We start from the raw sequence: 21,549 nt of genomic DNA, 5'->3' as shown, positions 1-21,549 counted from the left end.
CTAACCGTGGTTTCACCATTTCCTAACCATGGTTTTACACTTCCTTTACCATGGTTTTGGCTTGGTAGAAACACAGTAGTGACCATGGTAATACCACAGTAATGTCATGGTAAGTGCGTTCCAATTTACCACCTTTAAACCATGGTTACCATGGTTAACTTATGCTAAACCTATGGTTTAACCATGGCTACCATGATTTAACCATAGTGCACCATTGTTTAACTATGGTTAAACTATGGTTAAACACTAGTGCACCATGATTTGACCATAATCAAACCATATTGCACTATGGTGAAACCATAAGTTTGCCATGGTTTCATCTTTTCCTAACCATAGTTTCACCATTTCCTAACCATGGTTTCACACTTCCGTAACCATGGTTTTACTTTTTCTTAACCATGGTTTTGGTACTGTAGAACCACAGTAGTGACCATGGTAATACCACAGTAATGTCATGGTAAGTGCGTTCCAATTTACCACCTTTAAACCATGGTTACCATGGTTAACCCATGCTAAACCTATGGTTTAACCGTAGATACCATGGTTTAACCATAGTGCACTATTGTTTAACTATTGTTAAACTATGGTTAAACATTAGTGCACCATGGTTTGACCATAATCAAACCATATTGCACTATGGTTAAACCATGGATGGATCCAATGTAAAACCATGGTTATGCCTCATAGTCAAACCATGGTATTTTTTTACAAGGGTATCGATAGCGCAAAGTCTCAGCTACAACATATGAAAATCTGGGAAAAATTCACCGTAGGGTAAGTGAGCTATAGTGCTCGATAAAGACAATTATATCAATTTTCACATTTAGAAAAATTCCCTCCCATAGAGATAACACGTCATAGCAAAGATACAGAAAGAACTACATATGACCTTTGACCCCACTTTGCACAAACAAGACGGCATCTGAGTAAAAAGTGGTTATTTTGTGAAATAATTCTTGTAACATGGTCTTTGCGTGTGCAAAATATGGGAAAGATAGGACATGCATTTATCAAGATACAGGATAAAACATTTATGACCTTTGACCCTAATTTACATACACAAGATGGTGTCCAATTCAAGTAGTTGTTATTTCATGAAATAATGTAGGTGACATGAACTAAACATGTGCAAAATATGGGGGTGATAGGGGCTATTTTATTTGAGTTGTTGCAAAGAAAGTTGTAGAAAGAAAGAAATATCTTGATATAGGCATCGAAGATATGCCTTAATTTCAGCCAAAATTTTTAACGTGATTCCGACATTGCATGAAAGAACGGAGGACACTCACAAGATAGCGCAGTCTCGGCTACAACATATTAAAATGTGGGAGAAACCACGACATATAAAAAACAAAACAACGTTTGTCAGTGTAAATCATTATTTGACAAAAATTTCATGAAACGGTCCCACTTGGGGGCATTTCATGAAGCGTTTTGTCAGATATTTCGTCCGATCAAATGTTAAAAGCTACTGGAATCCTTGCGTCTGATTGGCTGGGAGTTAATTTGTCCGACAAGTTGTCGGACAAGAATGCTTCATGAAATGCCCTGTAGTCTAATAATATCTCTGAACTTGTCGGACATTTTATCCGACAAGTTCCTTTTATGAAATGCACCTCTGATCCGTGTGAAAAAAAGGGAAATTTTGATTGCATAAGTTGTGCGTACGTATAATGCACGTGCGCGTACGTGTCTGTCCAATATTTTTGGGAAGCGGTTAATACGGCACTACTAGATAGGACGTCGCGTCACATACATTTTGTACTGCACTGCGCATGCGCCCAGCCCAGCCATTACTAGTATGTCAGTGCCACAAATTTTTCTCAGTTGCCTTCATCGAACCCGAATCACGCGTTTTTTGCATCTGCGATTGCTGCAGACTAAAATAATTCTGCGATTGCTGCAGACTAAAGTAATCGTCGTTGTCTGCTCACTAAAGGATTGAAAAGTACAAATTGTGAGTTTAAGCCGTCTGTGGTAAGTATTGGGCTGTAGAGAAGTCTTTACTTGGGTTTCTAGACCAAGAGTGACGAATTGCATGCTTGCCATAGCATCAGTATGAACATCATTAATTCCGTGGTGCAGCGTATGACATGGGTAATGTCGTCACACTCCTCTTGCGATTATTAACGAAAACTGTGCGAAAGAGCACAATGACCTTTGAGGAATTCGTGCTCAGTTAACCTGTTTTTTTTTTAATTACATGAATGCTAAGTTAAAATTACGATTTTGATAAGTTACAGCAGCAGTGGAGAGATGCAACAGCCTCTGACACTTATTTTATTTGTCAGCTTTGACTGTTGTGCAATTTGCAAGTACCATAGTCCCATACATGCATTTACAATGTATGATTGGGGCTCCACCTATCGGCAGGGCACTTTCCCATCGGCACCTAGCCCGACCAGACGCTGTTACGCTATGCAAAACCGACGTACCATGTACAGCGACTGGGCTGTGTATAGTTAATCGGCACCCTGCGTATCACGGCTGTTTGCGTATAGAACGAAAAGGTACTCGCAGGATTAAGTGTCATTAGCTATAAAGACAATAAAAACAAAGAAACGAGAATCAAACTCAAACAAACCAAGCTAAAAATTACACATCCGCTCAGTAACGACGCATGGCTGTGAAATTCACATGTATTACCTATGGCTTGTGAAATTCACGTGTATTACCTATGCTGTGAAATTCACGTGTTTACCTATGAAGGGGAGGGGGTGCCGATCGCAAGGTTCCCTTTTTACAAATTGTAGCTGCGCGAAGAAAATGGAACGCACGCATTATAATTGCGCTATTTTAAAACAGAGATTCTTTATCAACGAGACGGTCATGATATTCAAAACTGCAGTATTTATGGCATATTTGAGGTACAATGTAGGAATTAGGCGGATTTGTGTTATATTTTTTGAATAAACAAGCTAACGTTACAGATCCTTAGGGTGACGGATACGTGGTACCCTCAACCCTACATGTAAATGCTACATATGCAATCATGTCTTGGTGCCTGGCCTGGCTGATGCAGTGCATTGATGTACCTTGTAGTCTTCACCATGCTTCATGTTTTAAAATCCACATAATTTATCCCAGGATACTTATCTGGCATTTTGTCAAGACACAATATATATTACAAGTGTTTGAAGTTCAGAAACAAGTCACAAATTCTGCATATATATTACTATAGGGCCTTCTATTAACGTGTTACAGTTCTAATAGAGTTCTACATGTGTTGCACTCAAGGGCAGGCACCAGCCTGCCTTCTGCACATTCACCTATATTGACTTGTGTTGTTGGGCTTCTGGAAAGACAGTTAGTCTTGTATTGCCTGCCCACTTTGAGCAAGTTTCTACTGTATGTCAACTTGATATTTTGTTTATATTGCAGTAGTGACTGAGAATGTAATTGATTGGCTGAGTATCGGGACTTTGTATTTTTTTTTGACAGGAGGGCATCTATTTTGGCTTGATTCTGTTGAGTCCAGTTCCTTCACGACTGATTTTGGCAGCATGTCCCAGTGAGTTACTATCCTGTGAGTAAAATTATTTGTCCTGATGTTTTGACAGCATTCCACAAGGTGTGACATGTGAAATCGTAATGTATTTAGTAGCGGCTAACATTCAGGTGTGACGCATTGACATACTGTACGCTAAGACTTGGCGTCACATTCTCACATTCACCTAATCAAAAACTCTATTGAAGAATAATAAGAACTTATGGCAGGTGTCAGTGGCGTATATAACACACACTGTGATGAGGGGCTGTGATGAGTCCTTTAGACCATATCTATAGTCAATATTATAGTTGTTTATCCTGTAGTTAAGGGGTATGTTTTGTGATTTTTTCTAGGACCACATTCGCAATGTAATGTACAATGTACTTTATTAATATGACTAGTAAGGTCTTGTGAGCCAGCATATGATGGGATTGAGTCTCTATTGAGTCAGCTTAGATGTGATGTTGTGCACATATGTCACCTCCTTGCGCAATCCACATTGTTTTTCAAAATATTACAACGAGTAGTAGTAGTAAATATCTTTTTCAACAAAGATTTTAAACTCGTGAGAAAGGTAAGCCTTGATCCCAATTCATATCAATTGTTTATATCATATTGTGTCCAAAATATGTAATTATTGGAGGTAAGAAAAGAGGGCTTGTTGATTTGCTTTATACTAGTTCAAGTCAATTATGGTATACAATTGATTTTGAGAGTAAGATGCTTTCAGTGTTATTACTGATTTACATTGATAGATAACTGTTAAGAAGATATCTATTATTGTTTTGTCTTTATGCAGGATCTGGGAGTGGCAGGCTGTGGATAGAGATTTGTTTGTTCTTGTTGAAAGTGTGTTTATATTTGTGTCTGTTTTATGTTGTATTGTTTTCTTCACCCACATTTTCCATTTCATATCATTACATCTTCATCCAGTGAATTCCATTGAAATTTCATCTGAAAAACCATCCAAGCCCTTCACTCCAGGTTACCATACCTGAGATATAAATTCAAAATCCAGGTTACCAGGCCTGAGAAATAAACTCAAAATCCAGGTTACCAGGCCTGAGATATAAACTCAAAATCCAGGTTACCAGGCCTGAGAGATAAACTCAAAATCCAGGTTACCAGGCCTGAGAAATATACTCAAAATCCAAGTTACCAGGCCTGAGAGATAAAGTCAAAATCCAGGCTACAAGGCCTGAGATATAAACTCAAAATCCAGGTTACCAGGCCTGAGAAATTAACTCAAAATCCAAGTTACCAAGCCTGAGAATTAAAATCAAAATCCAGGTTACCAGGCCTAAGAAATAAACTCAAAATCTAGGTTACCAGGCCCAAGAAATAAACTCAAAATCCAGGTTACCAGGCCTGAGAAGTAAACTCAAAGTCCAGCTTACAAGGCCTGAGAACTAAACTCAAAATCCAGGTTACCAGGCCCGAGATATAAAATCAAAATCCGGGTTACCAGGCCCGAGAAATTAACTTGAACTGAAAATTCAACTGAATTGTAAACCAGAGAGGAGAAGCAACAAATTTCAAAACTCTTAAATTGAAGTTGTGTGTCTTCAGTTATTATAAGAGTTTTAGTTTTGTATACACATTGAGTATTTGTGGATAAACTGTAGTACATACAGGTCAATATTGATTGTGTGTGGAGGAAAGTTGATTGACTAATTGTTTCTTGAAAGTGTACGTGAAGACATGAACCAGGAAATATAAGTGAAGTTTTTGAGTGACTGCATTAAAGAAGCTGATTGCAAGGGAAACACTTATGCGATTTTGTAAATTCTCAACTGAATTTTGAAGTCAAAAATAATTCAGAAAGCTATCAACTGGTTGAAGCAAAATAAAAAGTAATTTAGTAGGAGGGTATTTCCATTCACTAAAACCAATAAATATACTTGCAGTTTTGATAGTACAAGCTTTGGGAAAGTAATTTGAAATGATAGATTACAATTTTTTTTTACATTAGGAAAATAGTCTGAGGACAGTGTGATTGTGCAAATCCCCTTAGGCACTGAATCTATCTTTAATTGTATCTGAATCTCATTTGGAATCATATCTAAATCATATCTCCATTCGTTTCTGAATATCATTTTCAGTTGTATCTGAAACTTGTCTTGAATCATATCTGGATCTCATCTGTGTATATTTTATGCTATTATCTGAATACCATTGGTGTGTACTTAATAGTCAAATTGTCTTTATTTTTCATCAGATATTGTATACTTCATTTTCATTGCAAAAAGCTTTTAAGTCACAGAGTTGTGGTTGACAGCCAAAGTGTAACTATTAGACTCTTGAGAAAAACAAAGATACCTGAAGGAAACACAGAGAAACTTCAACAACTAAACAAAAAAAGAGTTTGGAAAAGTATATTAGACACAACATTGAGGGTTAAGTATTAAAGAAGTCTTGATTTTGTGGAAGAATTGATTGACTTTGGCATTGTACATGTACATGTGCTTATAAAGATATATACCTTGTGGGGAAAGAAAAATATTGTGTGTAGTTCATATTCACTTTCATATTAAAGTGACCTGACTGATACAAGTAGTGTATTGTTATTTTATAAACATTTAAAAAAAAAATCACACCTGTTATTCTGGTAGCAAACTCGGTAAACACAAAAATAGACAAACAAGTGTGAGTGTAGTAATCACATTCTTGCAACTGCCACAGTAACTATTACCAGCACGTAACAGACAAAGAGCGCCACATGTTGGTAGAAACAAATTGCTTCAGTGTTATTGATTGACTTATACAGTGAAGTACAAAAGAAATTTTGAGTACATAGCACTAGCACACACATTTTGCTTGGTAGACAAAAAACGGCATCTGTTGGTAAAAAAGGACCGGGTGTTGCATCATTGCAAGCACATTGTACAGTACAGTACACATGTACTAGTACATGCAGGTTTCAAGACACTACTGTAAACGCAATAGTGCTAAAATAAAATCATAATACTAGTGGAGTAGACGTGATTCATAGAGGTATACGGACTCAAGAAGTATATTAATTGAACAGTTGATTGATATATTGTAGCATAAGTTTAAAGATTTAAGGCCATATAGTTTGACAATGGAAGCAAGTGAATTCAAGGATATTATTAGTGATATCCTAGATATCCTCCAAAGTTGTGACTTGATGAGAAATCTAGAGGTCAGTGAATGTGGTGCATGTTGCAATGTGATCAATGAAAATGAAAGCAAAGTACCATGTGAGGATTGTGGCAAACAGTTCCATGTGATGTGTACAGGAACCATTTCTGAGGCTAGACTGTGTGATGCAAGGTTGATTTGGATATGTTCAGCATGTGGAAGCAATAATATTGCCCATCGCATCTTTGACAAAGTTGGCATTCCCTGTCATTTCAACAGATATGAGCTTCTCGAAGACATTGGTGAAGATGATTTTGGTGTTGATATTTCACATTCATCATGCAAGAGCAACCAGTGGAAGAAATCAACCAAGAGACTGAAAAAGAGGTATGTGAAGAGAAAGGACAAACTTGGAATTTCAGAAATGACAAATATGCGTGTGAAGAAAAGAGCAGATTGTGACAGAGATGAATCAGATTCGACATTCATTACAAATTTGACCAAGAGGCAATTCCAGCCATTAGAAATTGCAGTTGATGATGGTTGGACAATTGTGAAATCAAGGAAGACAAAAATGATTGAGAAGACAAAAGTGACAACATCCCAAACAATGACTGACAATCCCAAGACCAAGACCAATAACAAGAGCTCAGTGAGATCAGTAAATGGTGTGATTCTCCAACCTGGTGTGACCTACATTGGCAAAGCAATGAAAGCCTACTATCTTGAAAAGCAAAAAAGAGCGAAGACCAGCAAGGGCAAGAAATCAAAATTAGAAAGAAGGCAGAAAGAACCTGGTAAACTTGTGAAGCGAAATGTGAATGCAAACTTGGACACAGAACGAAATGATAGTCTGCAGGTATACACTGAATCTGTGTTGAATGTATATTCAAAGTGTGTTCAGTCACCTCATGTTATGGCAAAATACACTGAGCAAATCTGTGCGAAAACACAGAGAAGTTGGGCTGATGTGGCTAGAAGCACTTTTAATATGACTAATGAATGTTGTGAACCAAATGGTGATCAGACTACATGTGCCTATGTCCCTTCCACAGACATTGGAAAAGAACTCTGGAATGTGACCATGCTTTATGGAGGTGGGAATGCACGGCAACCAAGAAAGAAAGGTCGTTTCACGAAGATCCGCAACAGACAAAGTGTGCCACTGGTAAAAAATGTTGACTCACAGGTTCGTAATGATGGAAAGGTCAAACATGTAATTCCTGAAAGAGAACATGTAGCAAAGAATGGAAAGCTGTGTAAGAATGGAATATCTGACCGTGAGGACAGTAAATGCACAAGTAGAGACAACACAGGCTTGAATGATATGTCCAAAGTGAAGTGTGACAGAATCCACAGTGTGCATGAACTGAACCCATGTTACAGTGAAAGAAAAGATGTTGAAAGTGACAGACAAATATCAGTGAAGGAATTGTTCCCTGTGAATTCTTGTACAGATGCTAGTGTTCACTCTCCATGTCACCGACCTGTTTCAGCTACACAGTGTGCTGAAGTTTGTAATGAATCAATATTCTTGCCTGAACGTGAACAAAATACTAATCCATTTGACTGCATAGTAATGAATGATGATTCTGCAAAAAGTGCTGACCACCATAATTCATATGATGTACAGGAATTGACAGTACATGTATTAGATGATGAACCAGCTGCAAGTGATTTAGAGACTGAAGAATGTGTCTGTAAGCCTGTTTCACTCTCGAGTTCTGAATGTGGTAGAGGGCAATCATATCCCAGGACGAAAACAATTACACAAGGAAATTTTAATCAAGGTGATCAACGTTTTGGTTATACTGCTGGCAAACAATGTGCATGTAATTCCCTTGTGGCTGTTCTCTACACCCAAACAAAGAATGGAAATGAAATGAGACCTCGTGATCTTGATCAGATTTTGACACTTGGGAATGAGTTGTATTATTACATAAAGAAGGATTCACCACTGAATGAAGAGCTTGTAATGATAGATGAATTACCCAAGGAACTTCATATTTTGGATGAAAACTTTCAAATAACTTATGCTGAGTCAAAATACGGAGTGTTGCATGGAAATCAAAACATTTTGTCCAACTTTGGTGCTTTGTCATTGAGCCAAGCTTTAGAACAAGAACTGTGCAGATATGATGCATGTCTTATGAATTTTGCTGAGAGTACATTTGCAATCATTACACATGACAACGGTTATTATGTATTTGATTCTCATTCCAGAAGTCATGATGGATACTTGGTACAAGATGGTTGCAGTGTCTTGCTTAGCATTTCATCATGGCAAGGTATACAGGTACACTGTTTGAATTTGGCAAAATCAATGGCATGTGATTTACATACTACTCAGTTTGAACTAACCGGTCTGGTATTACAATCAAATTCTAAGAAAAATGCATTGACCACTAGTGGCTCCAAGAGATCAAACCCAGTAAATACTGCATGTAAGAATACAAATGATCAAAATAGCAACATTTTAAAACATTATGATCATGTTAAAGGGATTAACAATGTTGGCTGTAAGACTCAAAGTGAAGCAAAGAAAAACCAAATTAATGTAAACAGTGATGTCTATGGAAATGAGAATGAAGTTGAATTTGTTTCAGTTGAGAAGACAACAGAAAGAAGAGATCGAAATTTCAAATTTGTGCCGATTACGTACGTAGACAAACAGTCTTTGTGCAATAAATTGAATTTCAGTTACAGTGGTTCTGCCGATGAATCAGTGCACGATAGAAATGAAAATTTGTGTATGAGGAAACCTGTAAATATCAAGAGAGTTATGGGTGATGGCAACTGCTTTTACAGAAGTATTGCTCATGTTGTTACTGGCAGCGAGAAAAACCATTTCATGCTCAGGAAATCCAATGTGGCACATTTACTGGAAACGGGTGATTTATTTAAAAAAGTAATAAACTCAGTGAAATATCAGAGTGTCAGGGACTTTGTTTTTCAAGAGAAATTGATGGATTTAGGAACGTGGGCTGGTCACACTGATATTAGTTCAATGGCACATATGCTAGATCGTGATATATATGTGTATGATGATGAAACAGAAAATTGGCAAATACTGTCTGCAAGGAAACCTGGTTACTACAACAAAGTAACAACTGAGAGAGGCATATATATTCTGTTCACTGGAGGCAATCATTTTGACGCTGTGGAAAGTGTAACTTCTGTTCAATCTGGTACTTTGGGTGAGAAATTACCAGTGTTTCATGTGAGTTCAGATGCAGCTGTGGAAAATAAGAAGGAAAGCTATGATTTATCGTGTAAAATTACTAAAACTCAAACATTAAAGAGTTGCAGTGTTGGTGTGAGGAAAATGACTTCAAAACAAACAATGGTATCAAACGTGCAACAGACACAAATCCCATCACAAAACACATGTGAACAGACAGTAAATGTCGATGTTGATGCATCTGAGGTGAAACAAGTGGGAGATAAAAAAAGGATTAATCTCAAGTACAGTCCTGTGAATAAATCTGATAGAGAAAAGTTTTGCTGGAAATTAGGTGTAAAAGTTAATGACCAATGTGGCAATACTGATATGCAAAAACACATGGTACAAAATGATGATATTACTATTCTGTCACAACCATTGACTATCTATAGAATTACTGGTGATGGAAATTGCTTTTACAGAGCTATATCATATGTCACATGTGGCAAAGAAGATTCACACCGTTGTGTTCGAAAAGCAATAGTTAAGCATATTTTACAAAACAAGCAAGATTATGTAAGCCTTTTAAGATCAGGATACACAGATGTTGTAAAATACATTACAAAGGAAAGAGTATTCAACAATGGCACATGGGCTACAGAATTGGAAATAATGGCCTTATCAAATCTACTAGATGCTGATATTTATATATATGAAGAAAACTGTTCAAAATGGAAATTATTTGGTGCAAGCAAACTTCAATTTGGAATTGTTACATCACAAAGAGGTGTTTACTTGCAACACACAAATGGCAATCATTATGATGTTGTAGAATCTGTGTGTCCAAGGATCCAAACTGTAAGTTTTTCCCAAAATTTGTCATGTCCACGAAACATTACTGATATGGGAACACCTGTGACAAGAAAGAGAAAACTTACAAAACAAGTCAGTGATCGTCAAAAAAATGTATTGAACGATGGAGTATTAGAGGATGACATTGAACATGAAGTTAAAATGAGTAGGCGTACTGAAGAATCTGAAGAAGTTAAAACTACTAAGCAAACTATTAAAAAGAAAAAAAAAAGGAAAAAAAGAAATGCTAATGTTACCAGACAGAAAAATAGAGATCGAATGAGAGCACAGAGAGAAAAGAAAAGAAGTGAGCAAAGGCTGTTAGAAACAGAATTTTTTTCAGATGATCAGCCTTTTCTATTCCGCAAAGTTAGAAAGGCAGCTGCAAAGAAAGTAAAATATCAAACAGATGTACCTTACAGGTTAGAAAAGAAAGAAGAAGTGAAGAACAGACAAAAAGACAAATACTCTTTGGATTCCACTTTCAGGGAAAGGCTTAAGAAAATGAAGAAAAATAATTATAAAAACAATATCAAGTTTAGGGAAAGATATAAGAAAATTATGAGAGAAATTTCAAACAGTAAGTACAAGACAAATTCTGAGTACAGACAGCAGGTTGCGATGAGAAACATGAAACGAAAAAGGCGAAGAAAAATGAATATGAGAAATCGTGATCATGTTTTGAAAAATTTTAGGGAAATTGTTTCACATGGCCCTGAATATGTGTGTTGTGTGTGTTTGAAATTATTATTCAAAAACCAAGTATTGAAGTGCAGAAGAGCAAAATATAATGATCAGAAATGCATAAAAGAGGAGTACTTGCATACATGCAGTGATGACTGCGATGTTGACTGTCAAATCGTTAAATCACCAAGAAATTCTCTATGGGTTTGTTACACTTGCCACAGGAAATTAGTAGTTGGTAGTATGCCTTCTGAAGCTTGTCGAAATAACTTAGAATTACATACCATTCCTGCTGAACTTGCAAATCTGAATCAGTTGGAAACGCATTTGATTGCTCTAAACATTCCATTTATGAAAATTTTGAACCTGCCTAAAGGAGGACAATATGGAGTACATGGCCCAACAGTCTGTGTACCTTCACGCACAGATGAAACTGTAAAGATATTACCTCGACCAGAGACTGATGATCAATTTATTCGTGTAAAACTGAAGAGGAAACTGTCATATAAAGGTCATTATGAATATCAGTTTGTGAAGAAAAGGAATGTGCTTGCTGCATTGGAATATTTGAAGAAAAATAATAAGTGGTATTCTGATATTGTTATAGATAGTGATTGGAGCTCTGATTTATCAGAGAAAAATAGTCAAACAGCTTGTGTTAAACCGTTGGATTCAAGTGAAATGAATGATGATGACGATGATGTAGAGGATGATCAAGATGGACGATTACAAGGAATTCAGTTAGACACATGTTTGCAGAAGGTTGATTTGAGGCAAGAAGTGCTTGATCAGTTTTTCGATGATATTATATGTTGTGCACCTTGTGAAAAGAATAGTCCTGTATCACTGTTGATGGATAAGAGTAATGAGGCAAAATGTTTTCCTGCTCTATTTCCAACAGGCCAGCCAACATTTCATGATACCAGGTACACTGATGTAACACTAGGTCGTTATTTACATAATCGTTTGATGCATGTTGACAACAGATTTGCAAAAAATACAGAATATATATTCTATGCTCAATGTATTTATGAACTGCAACAAATACTTTCTAGTGTTTCTATAGCTGTTAGAAAAAGCTCAGAGGGAATAGATAATCCCATATCGGTGCAATGTTCAGATCTAAAAGATTCAAGAAAACTTCATGAGATACTGGATTCAAATAGAGGATACAAATTTCTGAAACAAATACGGGGAACACCTCCATACTGGCAATCTACACAGAAAGATGTATTAGCAATGGTTAGACAACTTGGAAAGCCCACATGGTTTGCATCATTTTCCTCAGCTGAAATGAGATGGCCTGAAGTTATCAATACATTGCTAAATCAGCAAGGTGATAAAAGAAAAGCAAATGATCTTGATTGGACAGATAAGTGTAACTTATTAAAGTCAAATCCAGTGACAGTAGCTCGCATATTTGACAAACGCTTTCATGCATTTTTGAACAAAGTGATTCTTTCTGCCGCAGAACCTATTGGCAAGATAATTGACTACTTCTACAGAATTGAATTTCAACAAAGAGGATCTCCACACACGCACTGTTTATTCTGGGTTGAAAATGCACCTACCTTGGGTATCGAGAAAGATGAAACTGTTGTAGATTTTGTTGATAAGTACATTTCCTGCAACATTCCATGTGAGAACGAAGATGTGGAATTATATGAAATAGTGAAGAACGTTCAGCTTCACTCAAAGAAACATTCAAAGTCATGCAAGAAAAAAGGAACTACCTGTAGGTTTAATTTTCCAAGACCACCTTCTGAGAAAACATTTGTTGTGAAGCCTAATGATAATCCAGAAGTTACAGATGAAGCTCAAGATATTCTGTCTACAGTAAAGAATTCATCATGTATGGAACAGACTTATGATGATGCTAGACAGCTCTTTGAAGTTCTTGGAATGTGTCAAAGGGAATTTGAAGATGCCTACAATGCTGTAGCTACAAAAGAAGATATAGTCTTGAGAAGAGATCCAAAAGATATATGGGTGAATCAATACAATCCATTCTTACTCAGAGCTTGGAATGCCAATATGGATTTGCAGTATATAACAAATGAGTACGCCTGCATTGTTTATGTTGTGTCATACATGTCAAAAGCAGAAAGAGAGATGGGTTTGCTCTTGAAAAATGCAGAAAGTGAAATGAAAGAGGGCAATGAAGATGCTCGGAAAAGTATGAAAGAAATAGGACATGTGTATATGCAAAACCGTGAAGTTTCAGCGCAAGAAAGTGTGTTTCGTGTTTGTAGCCTGAGATTGAAAGAATGCTCAAGAAAAGTAGAGTTTATACCTGTTGGACCTAACCCCGTGAGAATGAGTTTACCATTGTGCGTTATTCAAAGCAGACGAGACGATGATGATAGGAGTCCATGGATGCCAAACAGAATTGATAAATATAAAGCCCGACCTGATGGTTTTGAATTTGAAAATATGTGTTTAGCCACATTTTGTTCAAAGTATAGACTACTCAGTGAATCTGATATAAAGGGTGTGAAACAAAAACAGAATGTGTTCAAATTGAGAAATCAGCTGGGCTATGTACAAAAACGATCAAGAACCAATGATGCTGTCGTGAGATATCCTCGTTTTTCACCAACCGTAAGCCCAGAAAAATATTATCAGAGTATACTGCAACTATTTTTGCCATTTCGCACTGATAAACAGTTAAAACCTGACCAATTTTTGACATATCAGGAATTCTATCAAACTGGATCTGTTCGAATGTTTCATAAGAGTCTGGAAAGTGTCAAAAGTATTGTAAATGGAAATCTCTGTCAGTATGAAAAAAATGCTGATACAATTGATCAAGCACAAGAGTATCTTGAGAAATTTGGTCCACAAGAAGATGCATGGGGATTACTCTGTCCAGAAACCGAAGTTGAGAGACATGAAACAGCTAAAGTCCGTGAAGAAGTTGAAGATGCTGGCAATGAATTTAGAATCCCAGATCTTGAGTCTAAATCTCAGGAGAAAGAGTCATATGGCATAGAATTTCGATCATATAGCATTTCAAGAGAAGTCAGTAATGTCTTACTAAGAACTTTAAATAACAAGCAGCAGAAGGTTTTCTACGAAATACGACAATGGTGTCTTGACAGAGTTAACGGAAAAGAACCTACATCATTTCAGATATTTGTGACTGGTGGTGCTGGAACAGGAAAAAGTCATCTTGTCAAATGCATATGCAATGAAGGGAGAAGAATTCTTAGTAGAATGATGCATAATCCAGATGATATTTCAATTATGAAAGTAGCTCCAACTGGAATAGCAGCTTACAACATTGATGGTAGTACTATTCATAATGCTTTGTCCATACCCATTTCTGCTACACTACCCTACCAACCCCTTGGAGAAGAAAAGATAAGTCATCTACGTAGTCAGCTGGGTCAGCTACAGATACTTATAATTGATGAAATATCCATGGTTGATCAGAAGCTATTGTGGTATATACATGGACGTTTAAGGCAAATAAAGCAGACACGTGATGATGCTCCATTTGGAAAGGTTTCAGTTATTGCAGTTGGAGATTTCTATCAGTTACCCCCAGTAAAAGGTACTCCTTTGTATAAAGATACACTGCAAAGTTCTTTATGGAAAGACAACTTCTGTGTAATTAACTTGGAAGAAATAATGAGACAAAAGGATGATGCAGAGTTTGCCATTCTTTTGAACAAATTAAGGATTAAAGAAAAGGAAGATGAATTGTCTAGTAATGATATAGCAGTTCTTCAATCATGCCAAACCGGAGAACAATGTGAGGATGCATTGCATATATATTCTTCAAACAAACAAGTAAATGACTGGAATAAAATAATGCTTCACAAGAAATGCACAAATATCATCTGTATTGATGCAGAAGATTCTGAACTCAGTGATGCGGGTAAAAACAAAACATGTGACAAACCACGGAGATGTACTAAAGCTTCTTTGCCAGCATATCTTTGGATTGCTGAAAATTCTAGAGTGATGCTTATTAAAAATGTGAATGTGACTAAAGGTTTATCAAATGGCTGCATTGGCACTGTAACTGAGATAGTAAGGGTAAATGAAAATGCAAGACCAACAAGTGTGCTGGTGAAATTTGATAACAATAAAGTAGGAACTCAGTCAATAGAAATGCAACAGGAATCCATTGGAAAAAAATATACTCGGAAACAATTTCCCTTGAAATTAGCATATGCATGCACAATACATAAAGTACAAGGCATGACAATGGAAAAAGCTGTTGTTTCTCTGAAAAATATATTTTTGCCTGGACAGGCATATGTAGCTCTTAGCCGTGTTACATCATTATGTGGACTAACAATTGAAGATTTTGATCCAAAAGTTATGTATTGCAATTCAGCTGTTAAAGAAAGTTTAGAGAACATGCCAACATTTGTTGATGAAATGAACATTGACAATAATGTCTCCATTGCCACTATGAGTATAATGTTACATAACATTCAAGGTCTTAAAGCACATTTCAAAGATATCCAATCAAATTTCCTATTTAGAAATTCTGATATTATTTGTTTAACTGAAACTTGGCTTAATGATGACATTTTTGATGTGAATTTAGATCAGTTCATAATGTACAATCAGCCTCGGTCTAAATCTTATTCAGATGAAAGTCCCTTATTTTCAGCACTGAAAAATCAAGAACATGGTGGAGTTGCAGTGTACAGTAAAATCAGATCTATTAGTAGGCTAGATTTACATGTCAACAATCTAGAATGTATTACATTTGCAATAACTTGCCCTTCTTTTATCATTTCAGTGATATATAGACCTCCTAGATATGACAAAAAAGAATTTTGTGAGAAACTAAAGAGACTGCTCATAGAATTGCAGCAAAGAAGTACAAAATGCATAGTTATGGGTGACTTCAATGAGAATTTCAGACAAGGTTCAAGTGATTCTTGTGTGCATAAATTGATGTGTTCTTATGGATATCAACAGCATGTACTTGATGCTACTACAGAAGGTGATACATTGATTGATCATGTATATAGCATTGGTTTTGATGCACTTCTCACTGAAGTTATTCCAGTGTATTACAGTTATCATGAGGCTATTAGAATTCAGTTTTAATGAATTTTCTTTCTGTGAATAACATTGGAAGTTTATTTAAAGTAATTCCACATATCCTGAAATCACATTGAATGTATTTTCATTTGTCATGATTCAGCTGTATATATTAGATTCTATAATAGAGAATAAGGTAAGTGCAACAATGTAAGATGTGTAGAGTATACAACAATAATGACACCTTATCATATTGATACATTACAATGCCTACCCAATGATTGATGTGAAATAATATGCAATGACTAAAAGTGCAAAGAATTGAAGGATCCACTGAAAATATGCTTGTGAATATGAAAACGAGATCTGAACAACATAAGCAAGACTAGTGAACAGAAAACAGTAGCATTACAGAACAAAAATTGACAAGACTAACATAAAGACAACTGAACAGACAACACACAAATATGACAAAAACAATGATCTTTGATTTTTGTTGATTTATTCCTTTTTTTTTGGGGGGGGGGGGTAATGTGTGACATGGTGAAAGGGAAAGACAAAAATTGTGGCATTGCAAAAATGAACGATAGATACTCTTGTTTAGACCCAAGTGTACTACAACTGTAGTGGCAATAACATATTGAGTGAGCTGTGTCAACACCAATTCCAGATAGTTATACAAATCCTGTTTCACAAACTGATTGCTAATAAAGGTTGCTTTTGTCTGAAAATTAAAGCTTGCAAATGTTTTCATTGTTGCATGCAAATTTGAGAAAGAACAAAATTAAAACAAAATGGAACAGGTATAAGATTCAAATAGAACATACAGAGAAAAGACATGATAACTGATGCAGAACAGAAACACAACATTGCCAAAAAAAAATTGTTGCTTTCATTTTATGAACCTTGATTTTGTATAATGATCATTTCAAAAGTGTGATGTAGGGTCCTGTATTTATTCAGAAAGTCAAGTACTCATTAGGATAAGCTTGTTTTACTGTGTGGTAAAAGAGCGGAAGAATCAATGGAAAGAAAGTAATGAAAATAGAGTTGTGTATCTTATGCGAAATCCTGATGTGCATTCACGTGATATATTGTATATCGATGAGTACTTCATGCTGTATTTAAAAAACAAAGAGTGACATTAATTGATCATGTGCAGCACAGGTTTTCTCATGTGTGTGGTGCAGGTGTAGCACAGCTTTTGGATTAAGTGATTGCTACGATATATTAGTCTTTGCAAGCCAGTGATATCGTACTTGGAGCTGGTGAAATAACACATACCCGGTGAGTTTTGGATTATTGCATCTTACATCTTTATGGTTTTGGTTTTGCCGGATGTAGGTTGAAGTGGTCTGTCTCTGTGCCTGACATGTCTATGCTTTCATCCAGCTGTCTTAAAAGGTAAGTTTTTTTTTTGGTCTTCCACTCTCCCATTTTTTTCTATATCCTGTTATATAGGTATTATAACATTTGGGAAAGGCTGCCTCAATCTTACTCAGCGTTCAGTTACTCAGTACAAGTGTAATTAATATAGAATGTGTGTTCTGAAGCTTAATGAAATGTGGTCCATTAAAGAATATATGAACAGAGTTTTCAAATCATTCACTTTCTGAAATCTTTCTAATAATTTATTTCACAGTAAGTTGGTGTCAGAAACTATTTATTGATCAATTTCATATTGCATGCTTTTCAGTGCCGCAGCTATGGTTTTCCAGACCCACTGTCACACCAGTAACTCCTCATGAATGAACCAGCAGGAAAATTTAGTTAGTGTACAGCTCTGGCATATATGAAATTATTTTTGAGCACTTGTCATTTCTTGTACAATAGTAGGTATAGAATTACAGCTCCAGTTCTGTTTGAACCAAATACATGATATGCATGCACTAATTTATTGGGCATATGCTTGTAAAAAGAATAAGTACATGTGATTATAAGATAAACATTAAAAATGATAGAAAAGCTAATGTTATACTGTAATGTTTCAGTGCACTTGCATTCATAAGTTATCACTAAATGAAATTGATTGTACACTGTATAAGTCTGAAATACATACGCTAAGTAAACAGTTTATAACATTCATCATACTGGCGAACATTTATGCTTTTCTTCCATTCCACCAACATGTTTTTATGCTTGTATTTCAGCAGTGTCGGAAGAACAATAGTTTGCATTGGTAAGAGTATGCACGTCTTTTTGGCGAGGCTTTGGTGAATGGAGAGAACCCACCAACGTTGCATTGCATTTTTGGTATGACACCAAACTAAGAGTCTACTGGTTTACAAGTTTACAAAACTAATGAATCAGACCACCTGTGGATCACATCTTCCTCAACTGTGTTGATGACTGTCAATCTTGGATTAAACTTTATTCAGCACGCTATTACTAGAGGGATAACTTCAAAGTGTCTTGAAACTTTCTGCCTCTTCACTTCGTAGTATCACCAAGAGCGGTAAACAATTTTCATTATGAATGTAAAAGCAGAAAGAATAATTTATGTGACTTGTTCAAAATAGTGTGCAATCACTTAGGCAATATGGAATGCCTATTTACCATTTCAGTTATAATGAAATTCAGATATTATGAAAGAAAACTGCTGGTTCTGTACTGAAGACTTCAACACAATGGAACTCCCCATTTGCTGTTATCACAGGCAGTGCACAGACTTCACAAGAGAGAAGGTGCTGCCCATGCGCATGGTCCACTTTCTGTGGCTAAAGTTATGGACGCTGGTCTCCTAGCAGTGACGCAAAACCCAGGTAGTGCCCAAGTCTGTGCACCTGACCACAAGCACAGGGTGCCCTTCACTGCTGCCCCTGGCACTTCCAATCACAAAGATGATGTCTGCTCCCTGACTGTTCTGCTGGATACATCTGATGCTCATCTTGGTCCTGTATTGCCATAATTTTTGTGTGTCACTACCAGCAGTTTCCCTCCTGGCAGCTTGACAATGTCTACCACATGTCACCCATGGGACGGGATACACCTCTTTAGCTGTGGCTTGATGATGCACTCGAGTATTGTTCTCTTGTTGTTAGCCAAGTTTTAGTACAGCCACACCCCTGCCTTCTGTTCCTGCTGTCTACCTTGTGTATGTTGACAGTCATCCCCTTGACAGTTCCAGCGGGCCACAGCCCACCTGGAGCAGTTCATTGACTCTTTCCTGCTTCCATTCGTGCCTCTGTCATGCCAGCAGCCCACAGATGCCCTACATGCTCCATGTGCCTTCCTTGGACTGCACCCTGATGGCTCGCTACCCCCCGTTACACCTGTCTTCTATCTGTGTTGCCTGTGCACCTGGATAGTTTGGCCCATGTGTTTTTGTGTATTGGTATAGACAATAGAATTGGGTTGACATGTTAATCATGCATTAACTCATTCTTTTATTTTTTTATTTACTGAGGAATAAAATGTTTAACATGCTTTTTTTTAGTGATTATACATTGTACTACACCTTTAGTAGGTTACAAAAGTTTTGTTTGTTTTTTTCATCAGAAAAATTGTACCAGGTGTACCCTTTCCATAGATGTTTAACTTGCCTACGTGACTATGTTGTGTATTCATTAAAAAAGAAAAAAAGAAAAAAGACAGAGATCAGGGACCTGTTGCATAAAAGTTACAATTATGGTAACTTTGCCATCTAATGGTAACTTCCATGGAATTCTTGATTTTGATTGGCTGTTGAGTATTGTTGCCATGGTTGTTACCATTGGTGGCAAAGTTACCATAATTGTAACTTTTATGCAGCGGACCCCTGATGCAATTGTCAACTACTGTACAACTGTCTAACCTTTATGAGGTTGTCAGTAATTTGTTTGCTTTTCACCAATGTAGTTGGTGTTCTCATATATTACATCGTTGTATGATTGCTTGCATTGCTTCAATGCAAGTTTGTTTTTGTCATACTTAAGCCCATAGACTCTGTCCTCTGTATAAGTATGTTTTGTTCTCAGAGGGTCCTTTAGTGTTTTGAATGGTGTTACATCATTGTGTAAAGCTAATTCTGTGTTTTTTGTTTTTGTTTTTTTTTTTTGGCTTTTTTTTTGCTTTTTTTTTGGTGGGAAATCAAGTCAGTTTTCTATTTTGTAAATTTTACTTGCACTCAGCTGGTTGTATTTTCAATTGAAATTTTGAGATTTGAGTGATTTTTCTCATTTTTTTTTCACATAGGTTTTGGTTATAATTGTAGATCTTTATAAGTGGATCAGGAAGATTTGCATAATATTTGTGTTGAATTGAGCATATAGGGTCTTACACCTCTGTGGATAGAGTATTGAATATGTTATAATTTATTTTTGCCTTTTCTGTTAACATATTGTGTTTGTGATTATTGTATCCCCTGAACAGAGTCATTTTGTGATGCTTCCACTGGGTCTCAATTTGGGTTATGGAACGCAAGATCCTTGACGAATAAAGTCGATGCAGTGTCAACTCTGATCATAGATAATGATATTGATGTGTTAGTCATCACTGAGTCATAGCTTTCAAGTGACCAGAGGGATGAGCCTACCCTTGCTGAATTGAAATTATCCCTTCCAAATGTCAATGTTATTAATCATTCCAGGAAGACATCTAGAGGTGGTGTCTGCATCCTGCATAGGTCTGCTGTGCGTTGTGTTGTCAATGACATTCACAAATTTTTGTCTTATGAACTGCTAGATCTCATGATTCATCTCACTTCTCCATCTACTGTTCAGGTTTATTATACCCCCGCCAAACGAAGTTTGAAGGGGGTATATAGGAATCAGCGGACGGTCGGGCGGTCGGACGGTCGGTCGGGCGGTCGGGCGGTCGGGCGGTCGGTCAGTTGCAAATCTTGCGTCGCGAACTACTTCCTCAGTTTTCAACCGATTCCCATAAAACTTGGCACAGATGTGTGCCTTGGGTTGTAGATGTGCAAGACGTATTTTTTGACAGTACCCAAAAGTACGTTGCCATGGTAACGGCATATTATGGGCAAAAATGGGTACAAATCTTGCGTCGCGAACTCCTCCCACAGTTTTTGATCAATTTTTATAAAATTAGGTACAGATGTTCATCTGAATATGTTAATGTGCAAGACACATATTTTAGCAGTGGCAAAAAGTGTGTTGCCATGGTAACGGCATGTTATTGGTAAAATATAGGGCAAAATGCTTCATGGCAAAACTGCTTCATCAGTGTTCTTCCAATTCTCATGGAATTCATATTGAATGTTTGTCTTAGGATATAGGTCAGCATGACACATTTCTTGACAGTGACAAAA

The 21,549-nt window shown here is 36.6% G+C and overlaps 1 protein-coding gene across 3 annotated transcripts; it reads left to right on the top strand.

Annotated features, from left to right (window-relative positions):
• The first annotated feature begins 1,884 nt into the window (after nucleotides 1-1,884).
• On the top strand, nucleotides 1,885-19,193 carry LOC140227307 (uncharacterized). Of its 3 annotated transcripts, none has more exons than XR_011901036.1 (9): nucleotides 1,885-1,977; nucleotides 3,442-3,526; nucleotides 4,290-4,339; nucleotides 6,872-6,979; nucleotides 7,648-7,781; nucleotides 8,816-8,888; nucleotides 17,646-17,705; nucleotides 18,455-18,474; nucleotides 18,958-19,193. XR_011901036.1 is itself a non-coding variant. In XM_072307727.1 (6 exons), the coding sequence occupies exons 1-6, from the start codon at nucleotides 6,573-6,575 to the stop codon at nucleotides 19,020-19,022; spliced, it is 738 nt and encodes a 245-aa protein (XP_072163828.1). In that variant the 5' UTR covers nucleotides 6,538-6,572; the 3' UTR covers nucleotides 19,023-19,193. The 3 variants fall into 3 exon arrangements, 1 of the variants encoding a protein (XP_072163828.1); XR_011901037.1 differs by lacking the exon at nucleotides 1,885-1,977 and adding an exon at nucleotides 2,762-2,867; XM_072307727.1 differs by lacking the exons at nucleotides 1,885-1,977; nucleotides 3,442-3,526; nucleotides 4,290-4,339 and having other exon boundaries at nucleotides 6,538-6,979; nucleotides 7,648-7,760.
• The last annotated feature ends 2,356 nt before the right edge of the window (nucleotides 19,194-21,549 follow it).

This window comes from Diadema setosum, chromosome 4, assembly GCF_964275005.1.
Source record: "Diadema setosum chromosome 4, eeDiaSeto1, whole genome shotgun sequence".
NCBI classification, from domain to species: Eukaryota; Metazoa; Echinodermata; class Echinoidea; order Diadematoida; family Diadematidae; genus Diadema; species Diadema setosum.
Note: the sequence above shows the minus strand (reverse complement) of the source record. Positions and strands in the feature narration are given on the sequence as shown.

Coding starts and splice junctions, on each gene's coding strand:
- LOC140227307 (XM_072307727.1), top strand. CDS start 6,573: ATGGAAGCAAGTGAATTCAAGGATATTATTAGTGATATCCTAGATATC. Junction 6,980..7,647: donor ACCAAGAGACTGAAAAAGAG/GTATGTGAAGAG, acceptor TCCCTTCCACAG/ACATTGGAAAAGAACTCTGG. Junction 18,475..18,957: donor TGTCGGAAGAACAATAGTTT/GCATTGGTAAGA, acceptor CTGTTATCACAG/GCAGTGCACAGACTTCACAA.